At 38.7% G+C, this 14,658-nt stretch overlaps 2 protein-coding genes across 2 annotated transcripts in view; one reads left to right on the plus strand and one right to left on the minus strand.

Moving 5' to 3' along the window:
- The window catches only part of LOC144858827 (uncharacterized), an 87,151-nt gene extending 74,043 nt beyond the window's left edge, over positions 1-13,108 (plus strand). The window contains exon 2 of the mRNA XM_078714945.1: positions 10,965-13,108. Within this exon, the coding sequence (XP_078571071.1) occupies positions 11,687-13,108 (1,422 nt within the window). The 5' untranslated portion in view covers positions 10,965-11,686. The remainder of the gene's footprint in view (positions 1-10,964) is intronic.
- LOC144858820 (uncharacterized) overlaps positions 1-14,658 on the minus strand; it is a 240,976-nt gene that overhangs the window by 112,663 nt on the left and 113,655 nt on the right. The window lies entirely within an intron of this gene.

Raw genomic sequence — 14,658 nt, forward strand, 5'->3', positions numbered from 1 at the left:
TATAGATATGGTAAGCCCAGTGCGTACTGGATTGCCACACAGCCCCACACGTACACAGGGGAATGGCGGTCGTTTACGTACATGATGTACAGGAATGGTAAGGCCAGTGCGTACTTGATTGCCACACAGCCCCACACGTACACAGGGGAATGGCAGTCGTTTACGTACATGATGTACAGGAATGGTAAGGCCAGTGCGTACTTGATTGCCACACAGCCCCACACGTACACAGGGGAATGGCGGTCGTTTACGTACATGATGTACAGGAATGGTAAGGCCATTGCGTACTTGATTGCCACACAGTCCCACACGTACACAGGGGAATGGCGGTCGTTTATGTACAGGAATGGTAAGGCCAGTGCGTACTTGATTGCCACACAGTCCCACACGTACACAGGGGAATTGCGGTCGTTTACGTTCATGATGTACAGTAATGGTAAGGCCAGTGCGTACTTGATTGCCACACAGTCCCACACGTACACAGGGGAATGGCGGTCGTTTATGTACATGATGTACAGGAATGGTAAGGCCAGTGCGAACTAGATTGCCACACAGTCCCACACGTACATAGGGGAATGGCGGTCGTTTATGTACATGATGTACAGGAATGGTAAGGCCAGTGCGTACTTGATTGCCACACAGTCCCACACGTACATAGGGGAATGGCGGTCGTTTACGTACATGATGTGCAGGAATGGTAAGGCCAGTGCGTACTAGATTGCCACACAGTCCCACACGTACACAGGGGTATGGCAGTCGTTACGTTTATGTACATAATGAACAGGAATGGTAAGGCCAGTGCGTACTTGATTGCCACACAGTCCCACACGTACATAGAGGAATGGCAGTCGTTTATGTACATGATGTACATGAATGGTAAGGCCAGTGCGTACTTGATTGCCACACAGTCCCATACGTACACAGGGGAATGGCAGTCGTTTACGTACATGATGTACAGGAATGGTAAGGCCAGTTCGTACTTGATTGCCACACAGTCCCACAGGTACACAGGGGAATGGCAGTCGTTTACGTACATTATGTACAGGAATGGTAAGGCCAGTGTGTACTTGATTGCCACACAGTCCCACAGGTACACAGGGGAATGGCAGTCGTTTACGTACATGATGTACAGGAATGGTAAGGCCAGTGTGTACTTGATTGCCACACAGTCCCACACGTACACAGGGGAATGGCGGTTGTTTACGTACATGATGTACAGGAATGGTAAGGCCAGTGCGAACTAGATTGCCACACAGTCCCACACGTACACAGGGGAATGGCGGTCGTTTATGTACATGATGTACAGGAATGGTAAGGCCAGTGCGTACTTGATTGCCACACAGTCCCACACGTACACAGGGGAATGGCGGTTGTTTACGTACATGATGTACAGAAATGGTAAGGCCAGTGCGAACTAGATTGCCACACAGTCCCAAACGTACATAGGGGAATGGCGGTCGTTTACGTACATGATGTACAGGAATGCCATGGTAAGGCCAGTGCGTACTAGATTGCCACACAGTCCCACACGTACACAGGGGAATGGCGGTCGTTTATGTACATGATGTACAGGAATGGTAAGGCCAGTGTGTACTTGATTGCCACACAGTCCCACACGTACACAGGGGAATGGCAGTCGTTTATGTACATGATGTACAGGAATGGTAAGGCCAGTGCGTACTTGATTGCCACACATTCCCACAGGTACACAGGGGCATGGCGGTCGTTCATGTACATGATGTACAGGAATGGTAAGGCCAGTGCGTACTTGATTGCCACACAGTCCCACACGTACACAGGGTAATGGCGGTCGTTTATGTACATGATGTATAGGTATGGTAAGCCCAGTGCGTACTGGATTGCCACACAGCCCCACACGTACACAGGGGAATGGCGGTCGTTTACGTACATGATGTACAGGAATGGTAAGGCCAGTGCGTACTTGATTGCCACACAGCCCCACACGTACACAGGGGAATGGCAGTCGTTTACGTACATGATGTACAGGAATGGTAAGGCCAGTGCGTACTTGATTGCCACACAGCCCCACACGTACACAGGGGAATGGCAGTCGTTTACGTACATGATGTACAGGAATGGTAAGGCCATTGCGTACTTGATTGCCACACAGTCCCACACGTACACAGGGGAATGGCGGTCGTTTATGTACAGGAATGGTAAGGCCAGTGCGTACTTGATTGCCACACAGTCCCACACGTACACAGGGGAATTGCGGTCGTTTACGTTCATGATGTACAGTAATGGTAAGGCCAGTGCGTACTTGATTGCCACACAGTCCCACACGTACACAGGGGAATGGCGGTCGTTTATGTACATGATGTACAGGAATGGTAAGGCCTGTGCGTACTTTATTGCCACACAGTCCCACACGTACACAGGGAAATGGCGGTCGTTTATGTACATGATGTACAGGAATGGTAAGGCCAGTGCGTACTTGATTGCCACACAGTCCCACACGTACACAGGGGAATGGCGGTCGTTTATGTACATGATGTACAGGAATGGTAAGGCCAGTGCGTACTTGATTGCCACACAGTCCCATACGTACACAGGGGAATGGCAGTCGTTTACGTACATGATGTACAGGAATGGTAAGGCCAGTGCGTACTAGATTGCCACACAGTCCCACACGTACACAGGGGCATGGCAGTCGTTACGTTTATGTACATGATGTACAGGAATGGTAAGGCCAGTGCGTACTTGATTGCCACACAGTCCCATACGTACACAGGGGAATGGCAGTCGTTTACGTACATGATGTACAGGAATGGTAAGGCCAGTGCGTACTTGATTGCCACACAGTCCCACAGGTACACAGGGGAATGGCAGTCGTTTACGTACATGATGTACAGGAATGGTAAGGCCAGTGTGTACTTGATTGCCACACAGTCCCACACGTACACAGGGGAATGGCGGTTGTTTACGTACATGATGTACAGGAATGGTAAGGCTAGTGCGTACTTGATTGCCACACAGTCCCACACCTACACAGGGGAATGGCAGTCGTTTACGTACATGATGTACAGGAATGGTAAGGCCAGTGCGTACTTGATTGCCACACAGTCCCACACGTACACAGGGGAATGGCGGTTGTTTACGTACATGATGTACAGGAATGGTAAGGCCAGTGCGAACTAGATTGCCACACAGTCCCACACGTACATAGGGGAATGGCGGTCATCATATATTAATGCCATACATTTACTCATAAATGTTATGACTCCAACAGGAGTTCTATGACTTTGGTTTTAAAATGTCTCCTATATTTAATTTCCCGGACTTGTATTGGTATTTCGTTCCATATTTTCGTTCCTATACAGGTAATGGAAAATTGGCCGGATGTACTATTTGACTTAGGTTGGTATAGATTTCCATTACATTTTTGTTCATGTGAATGGGTGATAAGTGTTACATATTCGTTTAGATCATGAGGCAATTTATCGTGATACAAATCAAACATGAATAAGGAAATACATAATTTGTGTAACTTAAATACATCTAGCAAATTAAATTGTTTAAATAAAGGTTGAGAATGGGAGGTAAAGTCACTAAAAGAAATTGCTCTCACTGCCATTTTCTGAAGTAAAAAGATAGGTTGTAAATACGATGAATAAGTGCTTCCCCAAATCTCAAGGCCATACATGATATGTGGTTGTATAAATGATTTGTAAATTAATAAAAGAATATTCTGTGGAAGAAAATGTCTCAATTTAAAAATGATTCCAATTTTTCTTTTAATAGTAGTTCTAATTTTCTGGTTTTAATTCTAACATTCGGACATTAACTAATTTTTCAAATATTTTGGCTAAAATTGGTAGAACAGAAATAGGCCTGTAATTGTTTATAACATCTTTTTCTTCCTTCTTAAAAATAGGATACACCTTTGTTATTTTCAGAGCATCTGGGAAGATCCCATTATTAAATGATAAATTAAATACATGCTCAAGTGGTCTACTAATATGGGAAGCTCTTTGACTAGACGCCCAGACATGTAATCATAACCAGATGACTTTTTTATATCTATATTTTAAATTAGATTTTCAATTTCATAATGTGTAATTGGTTTCAAGAAAAAAGAAGGCGTTATGGGATTTTGTAAATAATCAGAAGGTGGTGTCGAGTTTTCATTAATTTTGCTGGCTAAATTTGGCCCTATATTAACAAAATAATTATTGAAAGTTGAAGCACAATTTTCTGGACCGTTACTTATTTGTTCACCCATGTCATTGACCACTCTGAGTGTATCGAGAGGATTTCCGTGATCATTAGAGTGAGATCCTTTAATTAGCATGTTTATATTGTTCCATATTTTTCCACTATCGTTTTTACAATTTCTGAACAGTTTACCGTAATATATTTTTTTAGCCTTTCTGATTACACTTGTTAATATATTTCTGTACTTCTTATAGCGTGAAAATATCTCTGGATTAAAATTCCTTTTTATACACTTTGAGTACATTTTGTTCTTTTTGTTTATGCTTGTCTTGATTGCTTTGGAAAGCCAAGGTTTATCCACATGCTGTTTCTTTGGATTTTGCGTTGTAATTGGGGCATGTTTATCACAAACATTCAGAAATATATCATTAAAATTATTATAGGCTGTATTTGTAAATTTACAAATCGTGAACTTGACCATGCGAACGATTATATAGTGAAAAGGAATGTGTTTTGAAACTCGTGACATTGTCAATGTTCATGTGCCTCAAAAACCCATGGTTACGACAGTGCCATGATTCGGACACCTGGGGATTTCAAAGTCATAGTTGGTAAAACTAAGCCGTCAGACAGATAGATGCACTATAAGACTAAACGACGATGTTGTTCAATCAATGGCATACACTCAACGCTCAAGATCCCCTTCCTAACACTCGCACCATCTACAGTACACGAATGGCTTAATTGTCATGCTGCTGCATGCGTCATGCGGCATTGGACACTTTCACCCATGAACATCTCCAGCCAATGTGAGTACGTCAATTAATGTGCAACATCAAAACAGCTCAAGACATGTGCCAGTAAATTGAAATTACTTCAGCATGCCTTCAACAAACACTGCATGCAGCCAAAGTAATTGTACCTGTTCATTTTGCTAACACCTTCATCTTGTAATTATTGTCCAACACTAGCATTAACCTGTAACTCATACCCCCAAACCTTCATTTCAGAAAAATGTTTTATATAAATTTCATTCTTTCTTATTCCAGATATTACCATGCTAGCACAATAGCCCTTCATCTGTCCAGACGAAACACATGGCATCTATCTCCACATCCGAAAAACTCTGGATGATGCGTCTAAAGTCAGATACCACGGTGTGTAGATGACGTCAGTATATGGGTTCTGGATGATGCGTCTAAAGTCAGATACCACGGTGTGTAGATGACGTCAGTATATGGGTTCTGGATGATGCGTTTAAACGCGATACCACGGTGTGTAGATGACGTCAGTATATGGGTTCTGGATGATGCGTCTAAAGTCAGATACCACGGTGTGTAGATGACGTCAGTATATGGGTTCTGGATGATGCGTCTAAACGCAGATACCACGTTGTGTAGATGACGTCAGTATATGAGTTCTTGATGATGCGTCTAAAGTCAGATACCACGTTGTGTAGATGACGTCAGTATATGAGTTCTTGATGATGCGTCTAAAGTCAGATACCACGGTGTGTAGATGACGTCAGTGGTTCGATAAAAAGACAACGTACATAATGTACTTTTATTTTATTTTTGTAAATACACATAATGGAGGTTATATACATAAGTATCCTCAACACGAGTCTCGAGCTATTTTTGAAAAAAACTCAATACATACACGGTCTGATATATCTTTGTGTTATTCCAAAAATACGATCAATTTCTGGTACATCGGAAGCTGGTTTTCAGAACACCGTCACATAGGCATAATGTATAATCTATTCGATAAGTTCGAAGATGACAACAGTAAACCTCAACCAAACAGAAATTGGTGTCGGGAAGCGTCACTATTTTCAGTTCATAGGCAGTATCCGTACAAAGGAACACATAGCTCGTATACGGCATATAATGTCTCACGCGCTTGTTTGTTGTATTTTCTTTGTGTCTCCAAATGAAAACATTTTTATGGTACACTACTATTGCGTAGACAAGTTTTCCAGTTGCATCTTCTGTCCACAAATTCTCCACCAAAGCAGGCAGCCTTCAACGTCTCGGTTTGGTAGCATTTTGCAAGCAAATATTTGCTTGTCGTTTACGCGAGCGATTATCTTTTGCCGTTTTATGGTCAATTTTATAGATGAACGTTCGGCTACATACTGTCCAAACAACATCGGCTTACAGATTTCGTTGCCGTAAATCACTCCCTGGCACGATGACAGGTGTTTAGCAAACGGGTTGACTTAACTTCAAATTTCTTGGTGTATCCAATCATTATACGTTTCACCTGTTTGTAAAGTGCTCTGTAAAGTCGTCTGTAAAGTTACAACGTGGTGACGTCTCTGAACGTCAATATCAGTCTACCATCACTCTCGGCAAACATGAAAATCCGTTAGGCTTCATGAATCGAAACTGGTACTTGGATACTCATTACACGATCTTTTAAGATTAAAAGATTAAAATTGTCGGGACGAAACTCTTGAAATCTGTTCCAACTCTTTACCATCCCGCATTGCTTAGTACATTGAAAAAGACTCTTTTCTGTTAAAAACTATCGACAATCATCTTCTGTCATTATGATGATGTTGAAAGCCATTAATGACAAAAATTATAAAAAACTATTATTATATTTTGTTTATTATATAATGTGAGGAAAGCACGCAAGCTATGTTTAGACAATGCTGAAGTACAAATTAAAAAAAAAACCCGGAAAACGCTGGCTACTCCTCAAGTCGGTTATGTTCCCCATCCCGGCATATAAATGGATTTTCACGTTCTATCGAATGTCAGAGTCGGCCGAATAACAAGCAAAGAATGGCAGGAGGACGAAGGAAACGGTGGCGAAAAAAGAACGAAATGACGACGAGCGTTGCCATTTGTTTGAACTGTCAACCGAAATGCTGCTGCACATTTTCTCGTTCTTGGATTACGTGTCGATGGTACAGTTGGCCAATTCAAGTCCCTTCATAACCACATGCCTCTATAGTTATTTCTGCCTTAACCTAATAGGAACAAAAATAATGAATCCGGCTATCATTGGCACGGCCACCAGTCAGGCGCATTGATAGTCTAGGTTCCAGAAATTAATATTAGTAAAAAGATAAATATTTTGGCACATATCCATACTGCCTACTTGTAGTTTTTAGACAAAAATATCGAAACATAAAGACATTAACTACAAGTCTAGAATTCCATTAATTTATGTTTTTAATTATCAATAGTGGTGAGACTTAATAATGTTAATAAGAAATATACGAATAAACTGGTCTACGGAATTGTGTTTACTACTGGTTTTATTTGGTACTTTTATGCAAATCTATACAGCAAACGATGAAACATTAGCTATTAATATAACTAATATAATAATAAATAATATCTACCCTTTGCAATGATATTATCAAGCGTTTCTCATAATATTCCAACGCCATCATCGGAACAATACGTTCAGGCGCGTTTTACATGCTAAATTACTCATGAGCCATAAACTAAATTTCATATATCTTGCAATTATTTTAGCATTCGTAAGACACGGTTAAGAGAAGTATTTAATATCAGAGAATATACAATGAAAATTGATTATATTAAAATCAATAAATGCAAATGAAAGAGTTAACATTGTTGATTGTGCATGTTAATGCAAAATGTTACAAATGTCTCCATTACATCCGTTTTTACGTGATACGAAAAGTCGGGTGGGATCATTAGAGGAGATAAATCGACACCTGTAATTAAATGAAAACGGATCACGGTTTAAAAAAAAGGAAAAAAGGAAACAGAGTAAATATATTTATAAACAAACACAATAATTTTGTACACAATTTTTTATATTCTATTCTATATAAGTTCGTATATGGCGCCCTACAATGAACAGAGCGCCTAACAATACTAGTAGGCCTGTTATTAATTAAAGAAAAGTTTTTGATGTTTAAATTGAGTTGCCGAATTCGCTCCTCTTAAATCCGCGGATACGTGACAGAAAAAGTATTGTTACCAGCTTTCCGATTAGATCGTGGAACGAAAAGTCGGGTGGGATCATTAGAGGAGATAAATCGACACCTGTAATTAAATGAAAGCGGATCACGGTTTAAAAAAAAAGGTATAAAGGAAACAGAGTAAATATATTTATAAACAAAAACAATAATTTTGTACACAATTCTTTTTTTTTATATGAAGACAATGGAGATGTTTCAATATAAACCATCCGAAGGCTGATCCCGTCCACACGCAAAGTAGCCTTGTTTCTGCAATTGCTGTAATCGATTGAGATCAACTTCGCGGGCACGGGCGCGGGCACCAAGCAAGGCGGGACAGGAAGGTCGAATTCTATATACAACTGTATATCATCGGCATATTCATGAAAAAGGACGTTATGATTACGAATGATATCACCGATAGAAGATGTATATAAGATAAAACCCAACGGTCCAACAATTGAACCTTGTGGTAGAAAAATTGTTATTAAGTACTTTGGTACTACGATCTGTAAGGCATGTACTTTAGGCCTAGTACCACCACGATGTAACCGAACCACTTATTATACCAAAACGTTGATCTAACCTTTGCAAAAATAAATCATACCGGCCCATCGATCGCATTCATCACAACACGTCACAATATGAGTACCGTCTTCAATGATTCAATGCACGCGTGTTTTTCGTTTTCTCTGATGCATTTATTTATTTATTACATTTATTTATTTATGCATGCGTCGTGATATGATAGAAAACTGCCATACACCGTCAACGTACACGGATGCAATTAACAAGTCCGGCTGTTCATCGATGCACATTCCGCAACGGTACAGTAGTAAAATGAAGAGTTCTTTCAACAGTTTTGTTTCCATGTGTCACAATCGGTTCTAATAAAATAAAATTGTACGAACCTGTTCAATTTGGTTGGAGCAATACCGCCAAATGATGCGTGTTGGTACTCCGTCTAGTACGTCGTAAAGAAAAGGATTTACGCGTGAATTGTTTACATCTGTAAACATACTGACTGTTGAACAGAAAAAGGTGTTTACCGTTTTGTATAATCGAGGTTGGTTTGTCCAATGGTTTATTGTCTGTTCTGGCAAAATATCAACAAAAAGAGTCGGAAGTATTCTGTTGTCAACGTCGGCGACCATCAGTTGATTCGAGATTATTGAGATTTTAGTAAGAACCATTTTCGGCTCAGCTCTGGTGTAACTAATTAAAACTTTAACGACGTCATCAGTCAATACGATTGGCCGGCTGTCGAGACTAAACACTGGTATTTGTAGATCCAACATAGGTTGCGTAGTTTATACAGTGACGAAACATGGTCGTTGAGACATCAAATTACTGTTATTTTTTTGCCTTTTTTTAGTGTTTATCCTTAAAATTTAGGAAAGTGACAAAGCCTATCGTGTGCGCGGCCCATCAAGAAACATCAGTGTGCCAAATGTAAGCACGTACCATTCAGCGGTTTCGGAGGAGATACGTAAAATTACGCGACAAAATTAGTAGCATTAATATATAGATACTTGGCAAAATGTCATTTTGCCAAGTAACAAACAAATGAAGTTTTTGGCAAAATATTGTCAAAGAGGGAGCATGTTGAAAGGTAATTTTTGTTTTCTTTAGGTATTAGCTTTACCTACATGGTTCGAATCCTGCTGGGATTTATAATTTGTTTAAATAATACAAACAAACTCCGGTATTGCAACAATTACCTTTTATTTCTGAAATAGGCTAAAGATTGACCAGAAAAATGGTCGAGGAATGTCTGGAAGCTGTGTCGATTAACGGCGCCCCTGCCTTAACCCATGGAGTAAGCTTAACTACTGGGCCAGTCAACTAATATTTTGGTCCATGTCAACGAATATGTCCATGTTAAAAGAATACAGAAGGTGTGTTATTTAATCGTATGGAAGATAAGCTTTTGTCACATGACCAATATACCAAGTTTACTTGCCACACAAAAAGTTTACTTGCCACACAAAAATATGTCCCTGTTAAAAGAATACAGAAGGCGTGTTATTAGTCGCGTGATAAGATATTATTGTGTATCATTTAAAACAAAAATAATAAATAATCGACTACCGTTCTTCGGCTATGCATTCTTTTGTATTTCCGAGAATAAATGAGGATGACAGAAGGAGCAGGTTGAATTTATAATTGAAATAAATTAATAATTCGTTATTTATTTCAAATTGTTAATTTGTTATTTCGAATTCTTGAATGTAATTTTTGTTGTTGCCCCTAATGGACATTCCATAATTACAAAAACAACAACCCTTGTACCACAGACTGGTAATACATTAAATCCCCTAGTTTGCATCAATTGCTGAGCCATAAACTGCATTTCTCATAATCCACAAAATAAATTATTATAGTGATTTTCTGATGATTTCTTTGAAACATAGCAATCCATTATTAACAAACATAGCTGATGCACTACACATGATGAATAATTCATAATGTTTGCATAACCTACCTACAGAAAAAAAAACATTTACAAAAACTATTATATTAGATTGTACCTGTACACAGCCAGCACTCACACTCTTTAGGTGAACATATAATACATATATTATATAAGTAAATTATATAATTATACTTATATATTTTATTTGTTTATATGAGTGACTACATTGTTATCAGTATTGTAACTGTGCATTATTATTGCTGTTATCACTATTGTTATCTGTTAACACACTTCCACCTAAAAATCCCACATCATACAAACACACAATATTAAATGTGTTCATTTTCACCATTTTCTATATACAAAAATAAATCATCTTATTCACATTTTATTTCATAAACGTATATAATATAATGTACAAAGCTTAACACTTACTGTAAGTGCCAAATCCAAGCTAGGTTACTGTGCTTGTGTTCACTGAAGGGTGTCAAGTGAACAGGTGACCAACCATATGGGTTATGCTAATGAGGGCATAGCTTGCTTGGGCTGTGGCTGGCAGTTGGATAGTTAGGCTTGTTGGGTAAGGACCTAGCAAGCACAAAAGGCTTACTTAGAAGCCTATAGAAGTGGTAGATGTACCAAGGCTTACTTAGAAGCCTATAGAAGTGGTAGATGTACCAAGGCTTACTTAGAAGCCTATAGAAGTGGTAGATGTACCAAGGCTTACTTAGAAGCCTAAGCTGGCCTAGCTATAGATGGTAGATGTACCAAGGCTTACTTAGAAGCCTAAAGCTGTAGTACGGTAGTAATTGATATAGTGTATAGCTATAGCTGCACATGTTATCCAGGCATATCTTTGGTAAGCAATTGAGACTTATCTTATTATTATTATAGTTGTAATTATTTTGAACCAAGAATTATTTATATTGTACTGTTTTATCTATGACTTATTTAGATACTTATGTAAGGTCTATTATTATTGTATAGAATTATTTATGTTGTACTGTATGATAGATACCGTATATATTATTTGTAATCATTATTTATTTGTTATAGTAAATCGGATCAAGTTGGAGAACAATTAAATTCCGCATTTGCAAGAAACTTGTTTGTGCAGTTATAAAATTTACAAAGTTATATCCACGATGGCTGAAGCTGCTTCAGAGAAATCTGTTAGAGTAAAACGTAAGACCGAGAAGGGTGCAGAGTATGAAAAGGAACGAAAGCTGAAAGGAATCAAAGAGTTGTGGCGTCGTGTTAAATTTGTGTCAGAAGCGTTGAAAGCTTCTTTGAATAAGGAAGTTACAAGAGAAAATCTGATTAAGGTGCATCAAGATTGGTTAATGGTGTATGGTGAATTTATGTTCCTTCATGATGAAATTTGTGGCTTGCTGAACGAGGAAGAGAAAATAATGTATAATGAATGGTTTGAAGACAAAGATGTGTGGTTGGCAAACTTAAAAGCTAAAGTAGAGGATTGGTTTGCGGTGCTTGAGGTAGAGCAGTCTGCGGCGGTAAATTCTCATCGCTCCGCAAGCAGGAAATCAACTAACAGTTCAAAATCTTCTAAGCGATCACTAAGTGCTTTTGTGATGCAAGAAGAGCAAAAACATGCAGAGTTGCTAGCCAGGCAGAGGAGTCTCAAAGAAAATCAGAGAATTCAACAGGAAGAGTTCAAACTGAAACAGGAAGAGTTCAAACTGAAACAGGAAGAGTTCAAACTCAAACAGTTAAAAGAAGAAAACGCTTTAAAAGAAGAGATAGACGTCGCCGAAGCAAGATTGAATGTTGCAAGGGATTTCGCAAGCGGAAGTGGTTCTGGTAGCCACAAAAGTACGTCATCAATGGAAGGGTTTCTAGATAGTGCATACCGACGAAATGTGTTATCGTTTGGTCCAGCGGATCCTGCTACTATTCCTGTATTAGATTTAGACCCATTGGATCCTGTTGTAGTCCCTGTTGTTCCTGGTGATGTAACACAAGCCTTTGCTCCAGCCGATCATGTTACAATTCCTGTGCTAACGTCAGTTGCTCCTGTGGTAGTTCCTGCTGTTCCCGTAAACATACCGGCAACCCAAAACTTTGCTCAAGCAGATCCTGCTCCTACTACAATTCCTAACTTAGCTTCGAACACAGTGACTCCTGTGGTAGTTCCTGTTACGCAAACTCATCTGTTTCAGCAAAACCGGCAGGGTTGTCAGGATTCTTTTTCTTCTAATAGAAAAGTTGGTTCTACTGATATGAACGAGGTGATAAGGACTATGCGGAAGCCACAAATGGAAATTAAGAAATTTGCAGGTGAATCCTTGGAATTCAAACGTTTTATAAGACAATTTAAGTCTAGAGTGGAACAGTTTTGTTCAGCAGATGAGAAATCCAATTGCTTCCGGAGAAGATGGAAACAATTAGCTCAATATTTGGCTGATCGTTTCTGGGAGAGATGGAAAAGTGAATATCTTCCGCTGTTACAAAGAAGACAAAAGTGGTTATCTCCAAAACAAGGATGGGTTTGTTCGGCAAGTAAAGGTAAAGACACGTGCAAGTATCCTGACAAGGCCTGTGAGTAAACTATGTTTGCTGTTGGAGAATGATGATCCGGAAAAGTAAATCCGAGGCGTTGTCTATATTATTCTGAATTGAACAAAACAAAAGAAGGAAACACAGAAAACTTAAGAAACTTTAAATGAACTTTATATTTAACTTTATTTTTGTCGCTACTTATATACATTGTTGTTTAACATTATAGTCAATAAGTTGATGGATAATTTGTGTTATAGGCCTGGATTTTACACTTTCATTGTATTTGTATGTAGAATTGTGCAATGCGCAATTGTGGGTGGGTATGTAAGTGCCAAATCCAAGCTAGGTTACTGTGCTTGTGTTCACTGAAGGGTGTCAAGTGAACAGGTGACCAACCATATGGGTTATGCTAATGAGGGCATAGCTTGCTTGGGCTGTGGCTGGCAGTTGGATAGTTAGGCTTGTTGGGTAAGGACCTAGCAAGCACAAAAGGCTTACTTAGAAGCCTATAGAAGTGGTAGATGTACCAAGGCTTACTTAGAAGCCTATAGAAGTGGTAGATGTACCAAGGCTTACTTAGAAGCCTATAGAAGTGGTAGATGTACCAAGGCTTACTTAGAAGCCTAAGCTGGCCTAGCTATAGATGGTAGATGTACCAAGGCTTACTTAGAAGCCTAAAGCTGTAGTACGGTAGTAATTGATATAGTGTATAGCTATAGCTGCACATGTTATCCAGGCATATCTTTGGTAAGCAATTGAGACTTATCTTATTATTATTATAGTTGTAATTATTTTGAACCAAGAATTATTTATATTGTACTGTTTTATCTATGACTTATTTAGATACTTATGTAAGGTCTATTATTATTGTATAGAATTATTTATGTTGTACTGTATGATAGATACCGTATATATTATTTGTAATCATTATTTATTTGTTATAGTAAATCGGATCAAGTTGGAGAACAATTAAATTCCGCATTTGCAAGAAACTTGTTTGTGCAGTTATACTTACAATAATATGGAAGTAATTAAAATAAACTCACAATGATTGATTGTAAAAAAAACATACACAAATATAAATTGGAAAAAAAGACAAAGCAACAACTAAAAAGCACCTGAAATAAACTACATTGAAACAATTATTCCTATCACATGCTATCTATTGTACATTAATGAGTCAAGTGGGTAGATAAGGAGGCTTAAAAACATAGAGATATGGTTTGCAAAAAATGGTTAAGACTTATGACAGTTATACTTTTAGTCATGATATTAATTTTATAATCAGACAGAAACTTTGATGGGAAAAATGTAACATACATTCATGGATGCTGCTTACTATTTTCATTCTGGAATATTAAGAGAACTAGGGCTGTATATTAATATATGACATGTCAAAATTCATTGCCAACAAATGAGCTCACAAGCTGTATTAGGACAGGTATGTAAAGTATTCCCTAATAGTTTCATCAAAGCTCACAAGCTGTATTAGGACAGGTATGTAAAGTATTCCCTAATAGTTTCATCAAAGCTCACAAGCTGTATTAGGACAGGTATGTAAAGTATTCCCCAATAGTTTCATCAAAGCTCATAAGCT

Source organism: Antedon bifida, chromosome 2 (genome assembly GCF_963402885.1).
Source record: "Antedon bifida chromosome 2, ecAntBifi1.1, whole genome shotgun sequence".
NCBI classification, from domain to species: Eukaryota; Metazoa; Echinodermata; class Crinoidea; order Comatulida; family Antedonidae; genus Antedon; species Antedon bifida.